Source organism: Thalia democratica, chromosome 9 (assembly GCF_965202585.1).
Source record: "Thalia democratica chromosome 9, ktThaDemo2.hap1.1, whole genome shotgun sequence".
NCBI classification, from domain to species: Eukaryota; Metazoa; Chordata; class Thaliacea; order Salpida; family Salpidae; genus Thalia; species Thalia democratica.
The window spans coordinates 13,126,032-13,151,603 of NC_139173.1; the positions used below are offsets into that span (position 1 = coordinate 13,126,032).

The following is a 25,572-nucleotide window of genomic DNA, read 5'->3' on the forward strand; positions in this document are numbered from 1 at the left end:
GATTTAATTAAATAAGCTGTTTCTTAACGTATACTTTTAATACTACTCATTTTTTATAATATTTGTTTAAGTTTTATTTAGTTTTATTTATAGTCATAAAAGACACATCTTTGCATAACTTCTTTTTATCTTGTAAACTTCGAAGTAGTTATAATATTTTTAGAACTCTGTTAACTATTAGTATACAAAAGTGAATTAACTTTCATAGGTCAAGTTCTATCGAAACTGTTATTACCTTGTTTTAAATAACTTGTTCTGTTCGGATTTTTATTAGAAAAATTTGTAAATACTTTCTTTTTTATAACTTTTAAAACAAAAAAAAAGATTAAGTGAAATTATATCATGATACTTACGCTTTAATTATTTCAATTTTTAAAGCTTTTTTTATTTGAAAGACTTGTAAAAATATAATCATAAAACTACTTCTAAGTGAACTTTTTAAATTTATTAACATCTAAGAATTAAACTTTATCTAAAAAATAAAAAGCTATTTTAAGTGAAAGCAGAAAACTTTTAAAAGTAAAAAAATAGTTTAAATCCTAAAACAAGGAAAACGGAATTAAGCTATATCACAGTCAATGATATCATTTTAATTTAAAACATAAAAAGTCTAACCGTGTTTACTAAGTCAGGCTTGTTTACTAATAAGTTACTTAAAAAAAACAACACAATACTTAGTGAAAATCGCATATTCATTTTTTTCAATAAGATTTTTAAAAACTAAACTTGAAATATTTATTAAAAAACAATACTTTAAGCTACACTTTTTCTGAACTACCTTAAAAGAAATTTAACTATTTTTTTTTACGAGCAAACTTTAAAATACCTTAAAGTTAAAAATTCTAAGGACAACAACGAAAAAATGACCTTAGTTTTAACTTTAATTACCCATTAGAACATCACAAAAAAGACGAAAAGAAGTTAAAACAGTTTCGGTAACAATTAGGATAAATAATAATCAAATTCATTTAGTTTTTTTTAATATTATATTTACTTCTAAATATTAATAAGCAAACAGTGTTTCGTTCAAAGAAACTAAGAATTAAAACAGTTTAATTTTTTATCCTTATTTTGTAAAGAATATATGCATGAAAATCTAAGTGTAAGAAAACGTAGCAATGAGCTGAAAAAAATAGCCACGTCAGAAAAAAAAGAAGCTTTTTTTTCAGTTTATCATTAATTTAATTATTTTAATTTAATTTTTTGATTAGTTTTTAATATATTTGGGTAAGGTCGGTTAGGGATAAGGGTATAGTTTAAAAAAAAGTTTAAAAAAAATTTGCTGAATTAGCTTTTTTCAGCTCTGACTAACCTTTAAGTATACTTTCCTTACTACAGTGATATTTTTTAGAAATTCTATTAAGTTGGATTGGTGCAACCATAGCTTGTGGTATTTGTTACTAGTTATACTGCAACTTTATAGATTAAAACTATTCACCTTTAATCAGTTAAAAAAAAACGTCAAATTAAAACATTTGTGAATTTAATTAAAAAAAAAAGGAGTGTAAAACTACACATTGTTTTAAAGTACCTGGTTAAAAAAAGATAAATCAATAACATCCTGGACAAAACGCTAAAAGGTATCCAAGTGGTGTGCGACTCGATAATCGAAAGATTTTTCGTGCACCAGGTTCTAAGACCAAATATTTTAAGCATTTTTTTTTCGTTCAATAAGCAATAAATAGTACATAAACTTTAAATCATAACAACACTTTACAAAACTGAGTACTTTTTTGTTGTTAAAGTAATAAAGCAATTCCACGATGTTGTTAAAGAAACTTTTTAATCTAGCAATTATAAACGTACGTCGGTTTCAGTAAAGCAAGTTCTCCGTAAAATGTTGTTATTATATTTCAACAAATTTGTTTGGAACTTTTTATCAAACTTTTAATTTTCTTATTATCTAGTTATTACAATTTATTATCTTTGACTTCTAAATTGTAAATTAAAATAGTTAAGACGACAAACAAACTAAAACTTTTACTAGTTAAAAGTTCGATAAACATAACTCAAAAAAAAAGTTTCTATGCTTAATTCGTAGTTTTTTAATCAAAATATTAGGTTTAAAAATGATGGACATAAGAAATACTTCTAAATAATTATATTCTAAAAAATTCGCTAAAGTAAATAGTTCTTTATACATAAGAGTTTAGTCAACAAATTTATTTTCCTTAGCAATATTTTGTTTCATATTATTATTGAAAACGCATTTTGCAAAATCACTAGTGTAAATGATACTAAAAGCGTAAACACTAACAATACGTTTATACTAACTTATGATTGCATTTTAAAACAGTTTGTAAACAATCTAAAACATAATTTTGAATGAAAAAATTTCATAGTACAGTGCCTGTTCACTTATGCGGACTTCACTTATCCGGACAGTTTTATTCGAGAATAAAATTCAAATAAATTTTAATATTAAACATTATTTTTGTTTGATGAAAGTATTTAAGCTTTCATGTTGTAAAAAAAAAATTAAGTGTATTTATAAATTCTGTAGTTCATTATTATGACGTAATAATACTACTAAAGCTGACATTTAAACTGTGTTTAAGGCTAGAGATAAGTTTACATATCTTTTATTTTAATTAATTGGTGTCTGTTTTTAAGGATATATTTAACTAACTTTTTCTATTAAACAAAAAAGAGTCTTTTGTTTTTAATATAAGTAAGGGCAGGTGGAATTACAAATAATGAATTTTACTTACTTGACCCTCAAAAAACGTATACCGTTGCAGAGAGTTACTAAGTCTGAGTTTTTCTACCTTAGATAAAATAATTAAAATAAAATTTAGCTTTTATTATTTATAATTTTATTTTGTTATACTAAAAATTATCAATTGTTTTTACTATAACGCTTCTAATATTTATTTTCTATTGCATAGTATACATCAGTTATTTTATTTAATAAATGAAATTAAGGCCATAGGGGGGGGGGGTCCGACATTTTTTTTAACAATAATTATTTTTGGCTTTTATATATAAAGCTTTAAATACAAACTACAACCCTGTTTTTATAGAATTCGAAAATATCATTTAACTTTTGAGATATTGTAACTTTAATACAAAGTTTCCGATACAAACGTATGGACTGCAAATTTTTTGGGATCAATTTTATCGGAAATTTAAAAATTCACTAAAAATCTATCTCCTCCTTCATTTTTCAAGCAATCTTCTTCAAATTTTTAGGAAATGTTCCTTATATTAAAAGGAAAAAACGTTACTTTAGAATTTTAATGATGTAAAAAAATTAAAATTTTATCCAAAAATTAAAAAAAAAAGTGTTTTTTTTCGAAAAAATAATATTTTTACAATTTTTTTTTTAATTCCAAAGTAACGTTTTTTTGTTACTGTATAAAGATTAGACTGTGAAAGTTTGAAGAAGATTGCTTGAAAAATGTAGGAGGAGATAGATTTTAAACAAAATAGTCTTTTTTCGCTGTTTTAGTTTTCCCTTCCCATAGGGAACCTATTATGCGGCCCAACTTTGACTATTCAATTCTCAAAAACTTATTTGATTTTTTATAAACAATAAAAAGCATCTTCAAGCTTGGAAAAAACTCTATAAAATAAGATCAACTTGTAAAAAACATGGTTTACCCCCCTATGGCCTTAATTTTTGAACTTATCCGGAAAATGGTTATCCGGACACGTTTACAGAAAAATCTTATTTATTTTGCAGTCTTAACAGAAATCCATTGCAAGTCTTAACCACGATCGTCTCAAGAGAAACTGTTTGATACAAAAAAATCCTTACATATATTTAAATAAGAAACATCAACCTGTAGTAGTACTTTAATGAATATCTATAGCATTTAAGACTAAAAATAATTATATCATAGATTAAAACTAAACTAACAAATTTTTCTAGAACTTTCTTTAAGTTTTTTAGTTGAAACATTTGTTAAAATAATAGGGTTTTTTAAGTACAAATAAAATGAACAATATGTTCTCATGTGCTTGTGATCTGAAAATAGAAACAGGATTTACCCATGAACAATAATAGAGCAAAACTATAACAATAATTATGAATCTGAATAAAAATTTTCACTTTTTTTTTGTAACAAAAAATATATAATTTAAACTTTGATAATTTTTTGTGTCTCCTTGTATTTTTTATTTTGCTACAGCTAAGTTTCTAGTTTTAGAAATTTATTTGTAGCACGAGCATGTCTGGACTGCTTTCAGTGGGGTTGCACTTTTTTTTATAATTAATAATAGAGTATTTTGTGTAATAGATTTTTATATTACTTCTTAGAAAATTACAGATTTGTCTAATACATAACTTTCTAAAATTTCTTAGGTAGATAAAGTTTAAACAATTTGAAAATAGTACCACTAAAAAAGAATGCAAAATCTTAAAAAGTAATCAAATTCTTTAATTTTTAGTAAAAAAAAATAATTATAAACCTAAGTTCTGCTTTAATAGTCAATGTGAAAAATTTGTATCATATTGTTAAGCTTACATTAAAAACATAATATTTTATACATAAAAAACTAAAAACGAAGTACAGTGCTTATTCACTTATCCGGACGCTCACTTATCCGGACAGTTTCAGTCAAATAAGAAGGTTCAAAAACACAAACATTTTTGTGTGATACAAATGTTTAAGCTATCATGCTGTAAGAAAGTTTTTAAGTCCAAACATAATCAATACTTTATGACAGAAGTAGTAAATTTGAGTTGTTGGAATTTGAGTTGTACGAATTTGAATTATTAAAATTCGAACCGTCGTAAATAAAAATTTGAGTTGTCGCATTTGAGTTGTCTGAATTTGGACTGTCAGAATGGAGTTGGCTAAGTTTGAATTGCCAGATATTAATTAACAGAATTTGAAATGTCGAAATTTGAATTGTCAGTATTTGAATTTTCGAAGCTTGAATTTTCGGAAGTTGAAACGTCAGAATTTTAGTTTTAGTAGTTTGAGTTGTCAGAATTTGAACAGTCGTGGACATATTTTTATTACTTTAGGCCAGGGTTTCCCAAACTTATTTTTAAATGGCCCCTTTAAAGAATTTAAAAAAAACTATGGCCCCCTCCAACATGATTACTCAAAAAACTACCATTAAAAAATTCTAAGACCTTTTTATTTGCTCTTCATCTGCAACTCCAGAATATCTAGTGTAAGTGTCAAAACTACCATTAAATTTACCTAAGTCCTTTTATTTTTTTTTGCTCTTCATCTGTAAATCCAGAATATCTAGTGTAAGTTTCAAATTATGACCTCATGGCCATCCTTTTGCCCCTTTGCTGAATATCTGTCATGGCCTGAATACTAAATATCTGTCATGGCCCCCAAGGCGGCCACTTGGTCCACTTTGGGAAATCCTGCTTTAAACACTGGTTCACAAACAATATAATAAATTTATTGAACGAAAAAAAAAGCTCTCAAATATTTGGTCCAAGGACCTGGTGTACGAAAGAACCTTTCGGTTATCGAGTCATACACCAGGATACAGTTAAAAGTCATGTCCAGGACAAATTGTATATATATATAATAGTATACATTTATTTCATAAAAAAAACTTATTGTTATGTTAAAAATGAATTTTTGCATGTTGAACTTCAAATTTCGAACACAGTACAAATAAGGGGCGTGTTCAAACTAGTTTCCTTGAACCTGCACTAGCCCTTAAAAAAAAAGATACTTGAGTATTTTACTGAAAACGTTTATTATTCAGAATTTTTACTTATTTCAGTATATTTGCTTCTGTTTTTTTTTTTAATTTCTAAATGATGTTATAAACAGTCAAACGCTTCAACAACAAGTAGCATACATTAATTATAAGTATCAAGATAATTTAACGAGCGTCGTTCAATTTACGGTATAACTTTTACGGTTTTTACTAAAGTTCTTTAGTTTTTCACGCTTACTCGCATCTTTATTTTTGCTTCATCGATAACTTTTTATTCTTTATCTTTTAGCTTAATGTATTTAGTTTCCAAACTGTTAATATTTTCTAATATTTTGTTAGTGTAAATGATGCTGTAGCCCATAGAAAAAGTGGTACATTGTGACTTTTTTCAGTTTTATTTTTAGAAAATCTGACAATAAACAAACAGTTTTAACTTTTTTATACATAAAAATAACATTCTGCATATTCCTTATGCACGATTTTTTATAAAACTAATTATTTATAAAAAATTGTAAATTTACTGTTTTTAGTATACTATGGTATATGTCAAAGAACATTGAATAAAATTTAAAATTGGTCAAAACTAATCAAAAACTAATTAATCTGCATTATACCCATGCACAGCTTTTTTTAAAATAAAATACTTTTTGAAATATAAAACATTTTTTTTTTAACACAGTAACCTACTTTATCTTAAGTACAAAACAAGTGCAAATGATTTGATTTTAAAACACTTTCTTAGGCGGCGTTAAAAAACATTAAACCAATTTAATACATAACTAGATGCTATTTTTCATCAGCATAACAGCTAAAGTATAATTTAAATTTAAGAAAACAAAAAGTATACTTTTACAAGTAAACTAATTCTATCAAAATTACTAATTAGTTTTTAAATTGTTTTTGAAATTTACTGTTAAGGTACTTTTTATTTGATAATAAATGAATGTATACAACTTTTACAGTTTTTACTCAAGTTCTTCAGACTCCACACTTAATAGCATCCTTTTTTTTTACTTCTTCAACTATGTTTCATACATCATCTTTCAGTAGTATGTATGTAGTTTTTATAACTATTTTTTTTTAATATTAGGTCAGTATAAATAATGCCCATAGAAAAAGTTTTACATTTTGTCTATTTTTCTGTAAATATAACAAGTCTGAAAAAAAAAAGTTTTCTACTCATTAATTTTTTAGTAAATACAACATAACAAACCTAAACATTTTAACAAAACAACAATTTCTGCTTTTTTATACTGTTCCTATGAGTTCACAACTGTAAGGTCTAGGTAAAAACACACTATTTTTTTGATTTTACTTGGGATCTAGAACGTTAATTATTTTATCATATCTATCATACTGTTTGCATATTATTTAAGTTTGAATAGTTGATAAAGTATTTTTTATCAAATAAAAGTTCATACAGCATATTTTAGAGTAATGTATCTAGTTTGTGAACTATATATTTGTTTTTATATTGGGTTAACTTGAATAGTCCTGTAGCCCGTCGAAAAAGTGGTTATACGCACGAATCAGTTCCCGATTATTCAACTACAATCACAGGTACTTTTTCAATTATGACTGATATTCGATACTTATTTACTACCAGGTCCAAATTTTCACTATATACTTTTAATAATGTAAAACCATAGAAAAGGTACGCTTTTTAAAAGATACGCACTAAAACACAAAATGAGTAAAATAAACTAATTAAAACAATATTTTATATCATAACTTCTTTAAAAGTTTACTTGTTACATTTATTATCTTGACAATGTAAGTCAATTAAAGGTAACTTACATAACAATAATAAGAAACAAAGTAATTCAAAAGAAATAAAACATAACAAACTGAAAAGATATAAGTCAAACTTCAGCTTTTATAACAAAATAGCGAACTTTAGAATATGTTACCTGATTCGTCTGTTTCTGCAACGTGCTATTAAATACAGTAAATACATTGATAAGGTATGAATTTTAAGATGTACTTACCCGCGGAAGGTACGCAATAAATCACAAGTTGATTAAAATCTATTAAAAAAAACTTTTTTTATACAATTAAAACATCTCAACTTTGTTGATGATGGCCGAAATAAATACTGGCTAAAACTAATAAAACGAGCGTAGAGAGTAAAATCTCACATTAAGCCGACAATGTCTTAGACGTTGGGCTGTGAGCGATTTGCCTGCGTCAATTTTTTCACAAACGGTCGCTTCAATGCGTTTGCACTTAACCCCGCATGGTTAAGATCACAACAGCAATTTCTCGCGACTAGGCCTGCCTGATGAGACCTCAAAAGGACGAAACCGGTCGTAGGTTGTCTCGGATGCTGTTGTTGTTGGTCGTGCGGTCAAGCTCATTGTTATTATACAATTAAACAAACATTATTGAATATCTGTTTTTTCATTTACTTGTTTCTTTTTTAAAAAGTTAACTATGCAATTCTATTAATATATAACTTATTTATCAAAAATAGAAAAAAAAAACAACAAATATAAAGATATGTGTATTAAAATCCAAAAAAATAAATAAAACAATATAAACTTCTCCTGGACATGACGTTAAAAGGTATCAAAGTGGTGTACGACTCAATAAACGAAAAGTTTTTTCGTGCACCAGGTCTTAAGACCAAATATTTTTTGTCCTTCAATAAACATTGTATATATAACTTTATAATGTAAGTAAGTAATCTTGATGAGGTTAAAAGCAATAAAAAAGGCTACATAATTTAAAATTTATTTTTTCCTACAAAATATGTGAAATTTAATTTTTGTTAAGAAAATAGTTGCAACCTCCTTGTGTGCGTGCAGTGCGCGTGCATTTTGTTTGGTTGAATGTCGAATTGAACAAAATACCTATAAGTTTACCTAATAAAGTATGAAATAGTAGTGGTAATAATGGTTTCTTGAAAAATGACCTACGAAAATATAACAATAAAAATAGCTTTATCAAAAAATAATTTAATTCATTCTAAGTTAGTTACTTAATGTAACACTACAGTATAGGGTTTCCACACACTTAGTATACTCTGGTTAAATCAGGACAGTTCATTTTATATTTTGTAATAAAAGTTGCTAATGATGAGTTTAAGACACAAGAATACTTACCAACGTTTGTATGGTACATCACCAGGTTGCACTGCGCATGTCAAAAACAGAACATCATTAGTTGTAGCTGTTCACCAAACGTGTTTTATTTTGTTTATTTGGTTTTATTTAAAAGTGTGTGGCTCAGTAATCTTTAAAAAAAGCAGAAAATTTCAAAACAGATTTTTTTAACTGTGAGTGCACAACTTAGAAGCAGCTGCAAGAAAATATTAATAATTTTTTTTACAAGTCATAGTTAGTTTATGTTTTTAATGCGGTTTGTAAAACTACTTGTTAATTAGTTTGCATTTAATTTCATTTAAAAATGCTATTACTAGCAAATAAATTAAAATTATGCACTATTTTTGACACCATATAGTGTAGTTTTATTTTAGATTACATAGTTTTTATAGCTAGACCACATTTACTTACCTCTATAAATAAAAGTTATGAGAAGAAAATTTGTACTTTTTTTAAATTAAGAAAAAATTTAAAATGGGTTAATTAAAGCTGGTTTCCTCACTTCTTTTAGCAAGATATTTTTTATTAATGCTTGATTATTATTAGTTTTTTAAGTTTTGATTCTTAAATTAAAAAAACTGACTATGTCATTCAAATTATTCACTTTTCACAAATATAGTACCAAAATTGCTAATATAAAACAATTTTTATATACCAACGTTTTTTAAAATTTTTATTCAAATGTTTTTATCTAGTAACTTTTAGTTTTTGTTTTAAACTTTTTTTAAAGTCTAACAAAAATTAAAAATTACTAATCCTATTTACAAATTTAACTTATTATAACTTTTATGTCTTTTTTTTATATGTAATTAACATGTATATTTTTTTTGTCTTTAATTTATTACCAACAGTAGAGTTGAGATTTACTAACAGTGTCTGGAAATTTAATAAACATTAGTTAATATTTTTTGTTTTAGTATTTGTTTTAAATTAATATGTGATTTTCTTTTATAATTAAATATAAGCCAATACGTGATATCTCACTATCTTCTAAACAATTTTAATGTTTTTCAGATTTATTTTTAAAGATGAGTTTATAAAGGGATGCACTGTTTATGATTATTTAATAAAAATATAAAAAGATCAATAAAAAATCTTTTTTAATAAATAAAAGTTGACTTATGAATACTTATGTAAAGTTTTATAATTTTTTTTAATATTTGAATAAAAACTTACATCATTTCATAAAGTGTTCTAATAAAAGCAACCGTTGAAAATATTATATTTCTAAACAAATAAAATCCGTGCTTCATCTGTTTTAAAAAAACTAGCTAGGACTACACCTGGTTGAAATGCGCTATAAGATTATGTGTACTCTTTAATTGTTAGGTTAGGGCAGCTTCAAAAATCTGCAACTTAATTGTATATTTTAAAACAAGGTTTTTTTTATAATGTTTTAGAACTTTTTAAAATCTGCCTCTACCTTTCTCCCTAATCCACCTTACACAAACATATAACAAATACTTGAATATAAAATTTGCAATAAGATAAACTTTATTTAGATATATGCTTAATAGTTGCATGGTTTTTTCAAATTATTTCAATTGTTATAAACTACTTATTTTCCTTATTTTCTTTCCCAAACAACACTGTAAACTGTTTTAATTTTTTTGTTTTAAAAACTCCCTAAAATAAAACAATAGAAAACACAACTAAAGGTTTAAAAATATGTGTACTCATTTCCAGATAGCAGACCTTTAATTCTCTTAATCAGTCATTATGGAATAAGAGTGGGCAACATTTATAATCAGCAGCCATTTTTACTAGAAAAATACTTCGTGGGCTGGACTTGCTAAAAAAAATTAGAAAAATTGTACTATATGATAAAAAATATTTAGTATCATTAAGTTTTAATTCAATATTGTAATTGTCTTGAGCTAAGATTTCCATGCTTAGATAAGCAAAAATGAGCATTTTACATTAGGGTCGAGTGATCTTAAAGCTAATTTAACTTTTATGAATAGTTAATTTAAAAGTATATGCTCTTATAGGTACTTTAGACTGGTAGAAATTATTTATTTTTAACAAACAGTACATCAGAAAATTCTTGGTAATTGTAGTTTAGAAACAGTTTATTTATTTTTAAGTATTTAAGTTAATAATTACCTAGCATGATGTTGTACTAAAATCAAGCTGAAATTATATTATATTAATTTTTTTTTTACCATAATTTTAGGCTAGTACATAAATTACATTAAACTTATTTATCATATGCTAATAAAAATTAAAAATTTAATTGCTTTTATTTTACAATATAAAGCGATTATATCAATACAATTAATTAAATATCTTAGCATATAATAAATAAATATAACTCCTACTATGTATTTATATAACTTGTTTAAAAGAAAATATCTTTTTAAATTAAACATATTAGGCTTAAAACATTAATCAGGGTTGCTAAAAAACTTGAAAACCTGGAATTTGACAAATTTGGCTAAAAAACCTGGAATTTGAGATATTTTGAAAAAAAAAATTCTGGAAAAACCTGGAATTTTAATTTGTTTTTACATGCTAATTAGAAAAAATTTGATTTCACTTAAAAAATATACCATATAGATAATAATTTTTTGTAATCATCAACATATAATTTTTTGTTGAAAAACACATTTGAAGTTGCTTTACACATTTTATACTATTTAATACAGATTTTACCTTGAACTTAAATTTAAATTGAAAATAGCCCAAAAGTGTGTACTTTTAAAAATCTTGAGAAAAACATTTGGCAACCCTGATTAATTTTAGCCTAAAATTATGGTTAAAAAAGACATTGAATATAATATAATTTCAGGTTGATATTGGTGCAGTATCATCCTAGGTAGTTACCAAAAAGTTATGTTTCATGACATAAAAGTTTGAGAACATCATATATTTTTGTTTTTGAATATATTTTAAAGGTAAGTAGTTATATGTTGTCAAAACTGTAGTACTTTTTGGACACTATTACACTTAAAATGGTATTTAATAGTTTGTTATATTTGCACATTCAGTATTGTATATCTGCTTGGGATGGTGCTGCTGACAGTTACTTAAAACCAATTGTTTGTTTGCAAAAAAGGACCAGCTAAAACCACAACAAAGCTTCTATTTAAAAATACTGATGTGCTAAAATCAAATAATATGTTACCTGCAAATTTGTGAACTTATGTCCAACATTTTAATAGGTTTGATATATAGCACAATACACTTGCTAGCTCTGTTCATTCACACAACATAAGGCTTTCAATGAAGTTTAAATTTTTAACTAAAACACCTTGAACAAGACTTTGCCTAAACTGCTTAAGGTATTTGGGTTAAAAGTTTTGGTATTGCGTTCAAGAAACTATCAAAAATTTAAAAAAACATAGTTTTAATTGTAGTTATATTTTTTTTACTAAATTACTACAAGGAGTAGATCTAGAGTGCTTATGTATGTATGTTTTATTTGTATTGAAATTTGATTCATGTTATATGTACATCAACAGATGAGTCTTTTTATTTCTATTTTATGATTGTCTAGCTAATGCAAGAGTGACTGTTACAAATTATTGAAATAAATTAAATTTATTGCTAATTGAATTTATTTATTATCTTTTTTTACTATGATAGATTTAAGACAATTGGTTTTGTTATTATATTTTTTATAACAAGGTAGAGGTAAAAGTAAAATATGATTACAAATATTTACAGCACTGCACTTAATTTGATTGTTAGTCTAAAGTAGTGCTTATAAAATGGTTATTTCATTAAATTTTTACTTTCAAGGAGATATTTTACATTTTTATGGATACAATTTTACAAAATTACTGGTCCTGCATAAAGGTTTTAACCTAAATTTCACCTGCTAACTATAAAATTTGACCACTCCTAATATAGAATAATTTTTATAGAAACAAATAAATAAAACATTCACATAAACTTTTAAATATTAAACTTTATTTCATCTATTATTAAGAGAACACAATAATTAGTATCAATTAATAAACTTTAATTCAGATTAAATGAAATATTAGCATGAACTAGTAGCTTACAGGGTTGCCACACACTCAGGAAAACTCAGGATTTTTTAAAACATTAAAAAATCTCAAGACAACTCAAGACATTTTGACTTTTTTTAAATTCAGAATGACTCAAGACAGTTTTAAACTTTATAAAAATCTCAGGATAGTCAAAGTATTTTTCTAATTTAGGACAGATTTTTTTTCTAGATCTAAAATGATATTTAGTTGATCTAGTTACAATATTTGGTTATTTTTAAAACCAAATTGTTTAAAAACATAAAGTTTATTGATTTTGTAATGCGTTACAGTATCTTTTCAATATTTTTATACTATTTAACACAGTTTCTTACCTTTAACTTAACTTTAAACTAAAAATAGACCCAAAAATGTGTACTTTTAAAAACCTGGAGGAATTTTTAAAACCTGTAGAAAATTTTCCGAAAACATTTGGCAACCCTGTATTATATTTCATACATGAATATACAAGTAGCTAAGCTTTCATATAAGGGAAAATGCTAATTGTTCTAAAAATACTTTTACCAACTATAGCCTTAATTTTATTTGTTACTAAACTAAGCTAAAAAAAATAGAAAAAGATGCTGAGATAAATAAATCTTATAAAATTATTTTCACTTCCTAATGAAATTTCTGTTCAAAAAAAACTGATTTATGTGCAAACTTAAAAAAAAAGCTGACTAAATCAACAATACACATTTGCATTGAACAAATTTAAATTTTGTTTTTTCTTGTCTATAGACAAGATTTATATAAAATTCTCAAATTGGTCCAGGACACAGTCAATTGTTATTACTTATGATTTTTTCCCTGCATCAATAAGATGCATTTAAGATAGTTTTTAATTTGAAGTTTATACCGGTAAAATTTTATTTTCATTTCATTTGGAATTACTTTTACATACAAAAATTTCATTATAATGTAAAAAATCGTCTAGCTTTTAAAAATTAGGTTTTATACACAGTTTAGAGCTACTACCTCATAATATATTTTTCACTTTTATTTACTTAGTTGCATGAATGTGTTTTAGTTCTGCTAGTTTAAAGTTCACTGAAATATGAAATATACTTGTAGAAATTAAACCATCGTTTATTTATTTTTTTTTATCTATAGACAGTCAGCATCGTTTTCAATGGGTACTTATTACTCTATACTTCAAAACATAAATTTCTACTTTTAACTTTTTTTTGAAGCCTAAGTGGTAATCCTGCATATCCAGTTTATTTTGGTATGAAGATTACTAAAGTTATTTTTTCTAGCATCTTGCATATTCTTACTTAGAAATTGTTGTTAATTTAGACTTTGTTAAGTTTTTAATTAGTTTAAATTAAAAAAATTAAGGTGATATATCTACAAACTTTTTATAAATAGATACTTAAATTGTTGAAGTAATGTCTCTATAAATTCTGATAATTTTTTTTAACATATTAATTTATTTGTTGTATATTTTTATGTAGTATTTAAATATTTTAAAAATGTCTTTGGCCCTTAGCAGCAATGATGCAGAAGTAATTTCGCGAGCTTTATGTGGAAAAATAAAAGATAAAACACCCTGTGATAAAGTTTTTGATGTTTATGAAATTCAAAGTTCTGTTGACCATATCAATGTAAGTTTGTTCTTTACAGTTTACTTAAATAAAAAATTTAATATTTTTTAAAGTTTAAAACTATACATACAAAATATCAAAATTAGCATTATAATTTTTTAACAATTTATTTACTATAAAAGTTGTAAAATTTTGGTTCTAAGTGTAACAATAAGAGTTCTCAACTTATTTCAATGAGAAAAAAAAATTTACAAATAAACTGTTATAAAATAATATTTCACTCTATTAAAGATACTCAGTTTAATTTAATTCTGAAAATCAATCATAAGAGTAGATATCAAAATTAAACCTTATTTTCTTGCTCTATTTAAAACTTTTAAAAACAATACAATTTTTTAAATTCTATTATGTTCTACTTTGCAGTTTTTACTAAAATTGTTAAATCTTATTATCAGCTATGTTTTACTTTTAGGTTACTATTACATATATATTCTTTTTGTTGTCTTTTTAACATGAACTTAGATGTATTCATACTCATTTGTAGACATACAATTTAGTTAGTTTTTCCTTTACCTTATAGAGTGGAAACTTTGAATATTATATGGAATTTTTGTAGTTATTATATAAGTTTTTTAGTTAAAGGCTTATACTTGTTTTAAAAAGCTTGCTGTGGCTATAAAAAAACAACTTAATATTTTTAATACTATATCTTTAACTTGTTAATATCAGTCAAGTTCTATCTTTACACTTCAAAATTTTCTCTTTTTTAATTGTACACTGTGTCTGTTATCTAGAAACATAACAAGTCTCGAGTGGCATTACAATTTCCAGACTACTTACTACCAGATTCAGTACAAGTTGTAAATGAATTAAAAAAGAAAACAAGCGCTGAATTCTTTGTACTTGCAGATACAACTTATGGAAGGTTAGATGTGTATATTAACACAAAGAATAAGTTAAATGATACGTTGAAATACAAATGTTAAAGTTAATTTATAAACTTTCTGCAATTTTAGAATAAATAAGTATAAATTTTTTAAGTGAAAACACAGAATCTAGAATGACATAGTATTTAACTAGGTACTTAAAATTAAATTGTTTAAAAAAATTTAGCTAATTTTAAAGCTAAAATTTACTGCCAGTTTCGATATAAATGTTGGATAAACTCCAAATCTTTGTGAAACAATGTATCTCAATAAAATTCAGAGTTGAATAGCTTAAAGATTGTATTGTTATATTTGAAATGTAGGTTCAAGCAACTTATATTGTTAATGTTATACACTTCAAACAGATATTTAGATTTAGTGAAATTACTTTTGTGTTTTGTGAAACTTTATTAAACTAAATTAAGGCCATAGGGGGGTAGGCCATGTTTTTTACAAGTTGATCTTATTTTATAGAGTTTTTACTAAGCTTCAAGTTGCTTTTTACCGTTTTTAAAAATTCGAATCAGTTTTTGAGATATGACCGGCCAAAGTTGGGCCGCATAACAGGTTCCTTATGGGGAAGGAAAAACTAAAACGGCGAAAAAAGACTAATGCATTCAAAATCTATCTCCTCCTTCATTTTTTAAGCAATCTTCTTCAAACTTTTACAGTCTATTCTTTATACAATAACAAAAAAACGTTATTTGTGACTTAAAAATTTCAAGTAAAAATACCTTTTTTTTGAAAAAAAAATTTTTTGATAAAAAATCACTTTTTTTTTTTTTTTTGTCATAAAATTTTTAATTTTTAAAATTATTGAAATTCACAAATAACGTTTTTTTCTCATAATGTAAGGAACATTTCCTGAAAATTTGAAGAAGATTGCTTGAAAAATGAAGGAGAAGATAGATTTTAAAGCCCGTTTTTAAAAACTCGAGAAAAACGGCTTTAAAGTTACCCTTTATATACCCTTTATAAAGACAACCCTTTATATAACCGGTCATAAAAAAAAAGTTACTTAATATTTTTAAAATCTAAAAAAAGTATCTGAAAGATTATGAAATTTACTATAATATAAGTCTATATGTTATTTTCGGTCAAAAAATGGCTTCTACCCCCCCTATGGCCTTAATATAAAAGTATTAGTTTTTCTACTCAATTTTTAATATATATAACACTATTTAAAAATAAAGTTATTTCTAAATACTTAAAAATCTAAACTAGTTTAAAACGGGACGAGTTCAAAATCCACCTGCTACCAAAACCCACCCAGTCAAATTCAAGAACCGCTTACCGATTGAGGGTAAGGATAAGGGGTAACAGTGATAATAAAAAATAAATAAATGAAATGCAAAAAGTATATAAAATTAATTAATATAATAACATTTTCTAATAAATAAAAAATAATAATCGGGTGGATTTTGATAGTATACCATTGAAAACCCCTCAGTTTATTAGAAATAATATGTTCATATATGTAATAACTTAGCACAGCTTAAAAATATAATCAACTTCTAAATAATAAAAAAGTTTTAACTTTACTACTACAAAATTAATTTGATAATCTCACTTGAAATATTTTTTTTATTAATCCTCAAGTTTAGTTGTTGTTATTGTTGCAAGGGCATCAAGGTTAATAAAACAAATATTTGTTAGTATAGTTAAACAGAGTAGCTATAATTTTGAATGTTTATAAAATACTGAAAGAGAACAACTAAATTTACTTTCTTTTTCTGTAATTGATAAATTGTAATAGTAGTCGTGTTTGTTTTGCGAATTATATTTATTTATTATTTATTTTTAGCTTAGATGTTGATGAAGTAGCAGCTGCTCATGTAAATTGTGATTTAATAATTCATTATGGTAAAACCGCATTTACTTCAACATCTACTACTGAAACAATTTATGTTTTTGGAAAAAATGTAGTTAAAGTAGATGAAATAGTTAAAAGATATGACGAAAAGTACAACAAAAATTCAAAAACATTGGTGTTGCTTGATGTTGATTGTTATCATATTATTGGTAAGTTTTCAAAATAGTTTATTAAAAGTATAACATTTTTAAATCAAATACCTAATCTAAAGAGGAAATGAAGTTGTATCACAAAATATTTTTTTTTCAATCTGTTACTAAGCTAAAAGTTTAGAAAAATTTAACAACTTAGTTTCTAAATTCATTTAAACTTTAGTTTGTCTTTTACAATGAACTTATGTGTTTATATTAAATTTTAATACAATTTAAAATAAGAATTTTTTAACGTATAAATAAATTGTACCTTCAAATAATAAATTTAAAATTTTTATATACTTATCATCAAAGTGTTGCCACATACTCAGGATAGTTTTTTTAACTAAGGCTAGCTTTTAAAGATTTTTATTAAATTTGAGCTTATTCAGTTTTATGTTTTGTTTTATAGTAAACTTATGGTTAACTGTTTCATTTTAATTAGTTTTTCAGTATTGGTTATATACAGTAACTCCTTGTTTGATTTGTTTAGTTTATTTGTATACAATGAAAGATCTGTAAAGACAACAATAATTAATGAGATGTAACACAACGGCTTCATAACTATTACAGGTTTTAATTACTAGGTAAAATTTACTACTTGTAGCTATTTTATCATAAAAAAAACAAACATTTTTTTATATACTTTTGTAAACATTAAGTATGAAAGGATATATTTACAGTGATTTAAAGATTAAGTATATAAGCCAAAAGCAGTAGTTCTCAGAATCTTGCAAAAACTGTGCAAAGTGAATAACTGAAAATAAATGTGCGTAGTAAATCACTGTCTTAAATTAACTTTTTTATTAATATAAATTTTATTAATAAAACTACTTTTTAGCTGTTTAGTTATCTTTAAACACACGTGAGCTTTCGAATAACTTTAAAAAATAAATTTTTAAATACAGCAAGACTTTTTATGCATATATTTGAGCATAGTTTTATAGCTGAAAGATATACATATGCACTTTAAATAATATTAAATTTAGTTTTGCTTATTACCATTGTGGCAAAAGATCAAACATTTTTGTTTGTATTTTTTTTAAACTCAGGCTATTTATTTTAAGTTAAAATAGAGGTAACCCTACAATTGAACACAATAATCCATTAAAAATTAAATATTTACGAAAAAGAATACATTTCATTAACCTCCCTGATATAATTAAATACTGATATTTGAAATAATCACCTAAAGATTCTGAAAACTTGAGGCTAATAGCTTGAAAAAACTTTAAATATAGAAAACTTTTGTAGATACTAGAAATAAACTTAAGGGAAAACTTACTATGAAAAGTTTGTTCACCAATGACAGAAAACTTTTTTCAACAAACTAATAATATAAAATCTTAATGAATATTGTAATGTCTGATATTTCTTAATTGTATTTTATGCTTGTAGCTTTAATAAAGTCCCAATGTTTATTTTTTTTTATGAATGATCAAACCCAAATATAAATTTGTATAAAAAATAAAATTATTTTTAAAAGTAGAAAAGTCTTAATTATAAACTTAGTTATATGTAACTGAATAACATTTACTTATTTTGTTTAATATAATTCTCAGATTCTCTTCATGAAGCTTTTAGAGATTATAGTGTAGTCATAGCTGATTTGAAAAAAGAAGAAAACAAAAAAAAGGAAACAACTAAATCTGATTTTAATAACAGTTGTTCAGAATCTTATTCAAGCTGTAAATGTTTAAATGAGAACAAAAATTCTACAATAAAAAAGTCTGCAGAAGGTTTAGGTGCATCGGATCCAAATGTCTGTGATCTTTCAAAAGAAGGAACTGAAGTTAAAACAAAGGTTTTTTGATTTTTTTACATAAAAATTTTATCTTTTAATATATATTTAGTTTAACTTTTTTTTAGGTTTATTATGTCTTTTATCTGTTAAATACATTCACCATTTAACAACTAATAAATTAGTTGTAGATGTAAGCGTCTTTGATGACAAACTTTGATTATCTTAGTTAAAGATTTAACTGATGAAGTTTTAACTATTTTTATACAAACTCATATAGTTCAATTTTCTATATAACTAAAGTTTCTTTGAATTTTACTAAGCAATTAAAAGTATATAAAATGCAAAGTATGACCCAACAAAATAAAATCAACTTGCAAATAACAAATTATGCCTCAAAGTTGCAAGAAAGATTTGTGTTTAAATCCTTTTAACATTTATCTAAGCTTATTTTAAAACAATATTGTGGTTTAAATTTTTGAACATAAAATAAACTTGATTAAACAGCTACAGTTAGTGCGATTCAAGGGCGTATGGGGGTTAATCACCTTTTTCACAACTTAGTCTTATGTCATTGATTTTTAAGTAACCTACGAGTTGCTTTTTATAGATTTTAAAAACTCAAAATATTTTTGAGATATAGCCGGTCAAAGTCAGAGACTACAATAGGTTGTTTATGGGAGGCGCAAACTAAAACGGCTAATAACTAAAAACCACTAATAATCTATCCCTTTTACGGTTTTTGGGATAACAGCCTCAAACTTTCAGGTAATGTTCCTTTTGATATTTAAAAAAATTGTTGTAACAAAATTTAAAAAAATAAAAAGATAAGAATTTTATGACAAAAAAACAAAAAAAAAACGGTTTTTTTGTTTGTTTTTTTATTAAAATTTTAATTTTTTTAATTCTTTTCGACATAATTTTCTAAATATTGCAAGGAAAATTTCCTGAAAGTTTGAGGTCTTTATCTCAAAAAACGTAGGAGAAGATAGATTTTTAGTGAAATAGTTTTTTTTCGCTGTTTTAGTTTGCGCCTGTCATAAGGGACCTATTGTTGCCTCTGACTTTGACCTGCTACATCTCAAAAAATATTTTGAGTTTTAAAATTGGTATAAAGCATCTTGTAGCTTAGTTAAAACTCTATAAAATGATATCAAGTTGCGAAAAAGGTGATTTACCTCCCTATGCCATTAACTTCTAACAAGTACGGTTGACCCCTATAGTCTTAATAATGTAATTCACTTTCATAAACTACTACTAATATCAGCTATATATTAAATAAATAACTTATAGCAATTAATAAACTTATTGTTTTTTATTTTACAAAAAAAACTAAACACAATTACTAACACAACGACCCAAAATTCAGTTTTTTTTTTAATATCTTAACAAAAAATATGTTTCTATCATTTATATTTTGTTAGAGATAAAGGTAATCTAACTACAGTACGAATTTCTTTTTAATAAGTATAAGTATAAATAAATTTATAAGAATTTTAATATAAATTAGATTTGTATTTATTACTAAATTTTTAGACTCTTGGGATTTATTCAATAAGCACTGACTTAGCTCTGGAGGAGTTTTCTCTATATTTTGTTGGGCATTATGAAAGTGAAACATTGAAAAATGTTTTACTGCAAGAACCGTATTTGACAGGATATGTTTATGATGTCAGCACTTCTAAATGCTCTTCAATTCCTAACTCCATCAAACGGTATGTTTTAAATTTTATACATTAATTATACATTTTTGTAATTTAAGCGCAAGTTTACGCTAGAAATTAATTTAAAAAACAGCTATATATTTGATGATTAGTTGATTGTTGGTATGTTTTTGAAAAGTGTTAATGCTAATTGCAAAAACTAGTTGGAACGCAATAATTTGTTTTAAATGACTATTTTACCTATTGATTAAGCAGAATGCTAAAGCAACGGTACCTTGTGATGCAAAAAGTAAAAGATGCCCAAAGAATTGGAATTTTGGTGGGTACTATGGGAATGTCTGGGTATACAAAAATAATTTCCCACTTAAAAAGAATTATAAGAAAATCTGGCCGCCAGTCTTATACGATTATTGTTGGAAAACCAAACGTTGCAAAACTGGCTAATTTTTCAGAGGTTAGTTTGACTATATGTGTATCTTTTATGAGATTGATAGTTTTACATACAGTTAACATAGGTAAGTAAAAAAGTATTAACTAGAACTTCTTTATTTAGTATATGTACTAAAATATAAGTCTAAACTTTATGTATGATATACTAGTTTTATAGAAAAAAAGTTATAAACTTCTGTTGTAATTGAGTTAATTAAAATTTAATAAAGCTGTATAGCATTAATTTTTAAAAAGTGTGTTTTAACTTTAGACAAAAAAAGTTTAAATTTGCTCATATTTTAGAGCTTAAAGTATAGGTGAGCAAACATTTTGTAGTCATGACACGGATTTATAAAAGAAATCTTTTGCGAACTCGATTAAAAAGAAAAAGATCTTTTGCAGACCACATTACTTTAGTAAACTTTAATAAAAAAGACAAGTATTTAAAAATATTAGGTACTTTATTTTTCTATATTATTTGTGGTTTAATTCAATAAAAATTTGAGTCCATAATTTTCTAGATAGACGTGTACGTACTAGTAGCATGCCCAGAACAAACATTTGTTGATGACCCGAAAGAGTTTTTACAGCCTTTAGCTACTCCCTACGAAGTTGAAGTTGCTTTAAACAAGAACCGAAAATGGTCAAACACGAGTTATGTTACTGATTTTCGACAACTTCTAGAAGGTTAATAAAATTAAGCTTATGTTTTATGTTGTTTATCGTAAAAGTTATTGTTAAAATATAGTTTTAATTTAAAAAATGTACCAACTAAAGTATTGATTTTTTATTAAAATAAAGCGAAAATTATTAAAGTCTTTAACTTTATTTTTTAACTTTGTTGTTTACTATAAGTTATAAACATTTAAAACTATTTTAATTGAAAAATGATCAAACGATAACTTAAATTATTTAAACAACATTATACCCATTTGTTTTACTGTTATTTTCTTTAGCTTTTCATATTTAATTACATAATTTAGTCATGAAAACTATTTTTAATATTTAAACATATATAAGTGTTTAACTAAAACAATTTTTTTTAAATATGAGTAGGTGGAAAGCACTATGTTGAGTTTGAAGCAGAGGCCGATAATCATATATCGATGATTGATGGCGGTATGAAAGGTTTATCAACAGAAGACGACTTTGAAAGTAATGCAGTCACCTTATCTCATCAAAATCACGTATTGTCCGTTTTTCATCCACATGCTTCAGGTTTTTGAACAATTGTATATTCATATGATAGTAAAGTTTTAGAAATTATTTACAACTATAATTTTATTGCCTTATTCAAGTTACCTTAAACTATGTTTTATCTTGTGAGTTATGAAAAAGATTAAATGACAATATTAATGCTAAGGCGTTTATTTGAGTTTAGGTAAGTAGGATCAGAAATTTAAGTAAACACTATTAATTTTATTAAGCTTTTTTGTCAGGTTTCTCGTTTTTTAAGTACTAAAATAAAATATCTTAAACAAAGTAGTAAAGATATACCCTCAAAGTTGTTTTTTAAATACTCAATAGCAACTATTGTTGAAATATTTACTGGTATAATTTATATTTTTGTTTTTAATTAAAAGTTAATTTTTATGTTTGTATAAAAATATGCTTCCAAAAACTTTTTTATGCCGTAACAAGCTAAGCCAAATTATGCTTAAATATAAAAAGAACTTTTAAGTGAACTATTTTACTTTTATTAATTAAGTAGGTTTTTTTAAATATTTTTAGAACATACTACTTTCCTTTTTTTTATTATAGTTAATTATCAGGGTGACCACTGAACCTGAAATCCTGGATTCTGATAAATTAAAAAAAAAACCGGAACATTAAACAAAAATCACTAAAAAAACTAGGAATTTTAAACAATTTTTACATGTTTTGTAGTAAAGTTTTGAAATCTATATATAGTTTAAAAAAAAAGTTGTCGTTTTCAATTTTTTTTTGATAAAACAACAAATTTAAAGTAGCTTTACTTTACAGTATCTTTTAAATGTTGTTATACTTTTTAACACGGTTTTTACCTCAAACTTAACTTAAAACTAAAAATAGACACAAAAAACGTGTACTTTCTAAAATCTGGAAGTAGTTTCTCAAAAACCAGTGTCCACCATGTAATTATTCATGTCTATTGATTTCAAAATATCCTATACTTAAATTTAATTTTCCATTCATCAAAGATTTATTTTTATAAGAGTAACAGTTTTCGAACTTTTGATTCTTGCACAGTCTACTTTAGGAGTGGGCAACGTTTTTAGTCAGCGGGCCAGATTTACTAGATGTAATTTTTTGCCGGCCAGACTTGTTAGAAAAGTTGTACCCTGACCGCCTAATTTTTAAAAATTGTACGTTGAAGACTGAAAATAACTTTTATAAAGTATATTTTATATGTTTTATAAACAAAACAATGTAAAAGTTACAATTTATAAAAAACATAGAAACTTGTAAAGCCTAATGAGTTAACTTAAATGTATGCATTAAAATGGGGCAAATTGTATGAATACAACATACTTTTTAATAAATTGCATACGTAGTAACTGAAGTATGATATAAATAAGATCGTTTGAAATAGAAAAACATTTTATATACTAACTCCATTACAGAAATTAATTTAAAAGTTCTAATATTTATGAGTAAAATAATATTTTTTAATCAAAACCACCTAAAAGTAGTTTAGACGACGAGCTTTTGAATTAAATTGTATTAAGTAAGTATAAAATTGGAGAAATACCTAACAGAAATAAGTTAAACATAATTTAAAACCATACTTGATTACAGAATAAAAAGGTCGAAATGAGTTATACTTGTTAACTATCTAAAAAAATTTACATTGATAAATTTGTATTTAAGTTGTAATTTCAATCTTTAATTTTATTGTACATGGCTTTATATTGAAATTTTTTATAAAAATTTTTAGCTTTTTTTGGATACATTTAATAAACGAACAAATCAGCTAGTTATAATATTTTTTATTTCATTTAAGAAAGTTTTTTTATGTTTAGTATATTTACTGTTTGTGATGTTGCATCTATTAAAAAGATTTCTGTATGACAATATAGTTACTTTGTGACCATTTATTATTTAACCTATTTATTTTGCAGCACGATATTTTGCGACTCGTTCGTGGAAAGGATTAGAAATAAATGCAGAAAATACAGAAGTGAAAGGAGTTCAGTTAGGGAGAGATGGAGTCGCAACCTCTTACAAATATATTGAAAAATAGATATTTGAAAAAAGTGTAATTTACATATCTAGTAATATTTTAAAACTTCTTAGGATATTTTAATCTTAATTTTAGGCTATTTTTTATAAATTTTTTTGTTTAATAAAAAAATATTAAATCGTGGATGCTGTTAAGGTTGAATGTATATTGTTTCTTAATATTTGTTTACTCTTATAAAATTTATTTTTATATAAAGCGACATTTACTCGCTATATAAAACATAATTAAACGCTGTTTTTGTATAATATTTACATGATAAAGCAATTTTACTTCTAGCTTGTTAAAAAAAAACACATATATTCTAAAGCGAAGAGCACCAACTAATTTTTAATGAAAATATATTTAACGGTGTTTTAAAAATAAGTGTATTAATTGCTTATGGAAAACCTTACTAATTCAGTTGACAAATTGTAAGTTATTACCATTAGTAATTATTCATTTTGAAAACTTAAATCTTTACTATCTAGTGCAGTACTTCTCAAGAGTGTGCACGTTTTTACATAAGTCTAAGTGGAAATTTTTCTACTGTAAGTAGAAAACTAGTTTGATGAAATGTTTATATTTGAAACTTCTATATTTTTATTGACGTTTCAACTTTTTTGTTTGGTACTAAGGAACAATTTTTAAAGTTTTAAGTTGGCTTTATTTAGGAAAATTTTAGTATTGTGCTGTTTTCACCTAGTTAGTTTTGATTTCTATTGTTAAAAATTTTAATTATGTATACAAAGTGTGAGTTTTTTCAACATAAACTTAAATCTAGACATATATATTTCCGAAAAATACTAGTTAAAAAGTATTTAGCATTAATTTTCATTTAGTGAGATTTCCACTTTTCAAGATTTAGACTGCATTGTTTTTGTTTAAAAAGTTTTTATTCCTTTACTTCCGCAACTTATAAAACTATTGATTGAGTTTTTTAATAATTTTATTAAATGTTTTTAGTTATTTTTTTTTTAATTAACAGGTAAAATGTAGTTGTCTTATAACTTTAACTCTATAATATTTAACAGAGCAATAAAAACTATGTATTTTGATTTAAATAATCTTGTTCTTAGTCATAAACGCATTTATTTTATAAAATTTAATATTTGAAAAAAAATCAACTATCTAAATAAATAGTTTTAAAGTTTTTATATAAAGTGTTTATTTTGATTAAACAGAAATTTATACATTAAAATATGTAAAATTGTTTAAAAATAGATCTATGCTTTTATAATTTTTACCATGATGAACTTCTTTTTTGTTAAAATTATGTACTAAATATATCAAGTTCATTTACATAAACTTGTGCGTAAAATA

The 25,572-nt window shown here is 24.6% G+C and overlaps 1 protein-coding gene across 1 annotated transcript; it reads left to right on the top strand.

Moving 5' to 3' along the window:
• The first annotated feature begins 14,214 nt into the window (after positions 1 to 14,214).
• On the top strand, positions 14,215 to 25,194 carry LOC145844837 (2-(3-amino-3-carboxypropyl)histidine synthase subunit 2-like). Its single transcript, XM_082952256.1, has 9 exons — positions 14,215 to 14,346; positions 15,081 to 15,211; positions 17,017 to 17,234; positions 18,779 to 19,020; positions 20,494 to 20,672; positions 20,877 to 21,075; positions 21,572 to 21,737; positions 22,107 to 22,268; positions 24,152 to 25,194. Exons 1-9 carry the CDS (start codon positions 14,215 to 14,217, stop codon positions 24,271 to 24,273), a joined length of 1,551 nt encoding a protein of 516 aa, XP_082808382.1. The 3' UTR covers positions 24,274 to 25,194.
• The last annotated feature ends 378 nt before the right edge of the window (positions 25,195 to 25,572 follow it).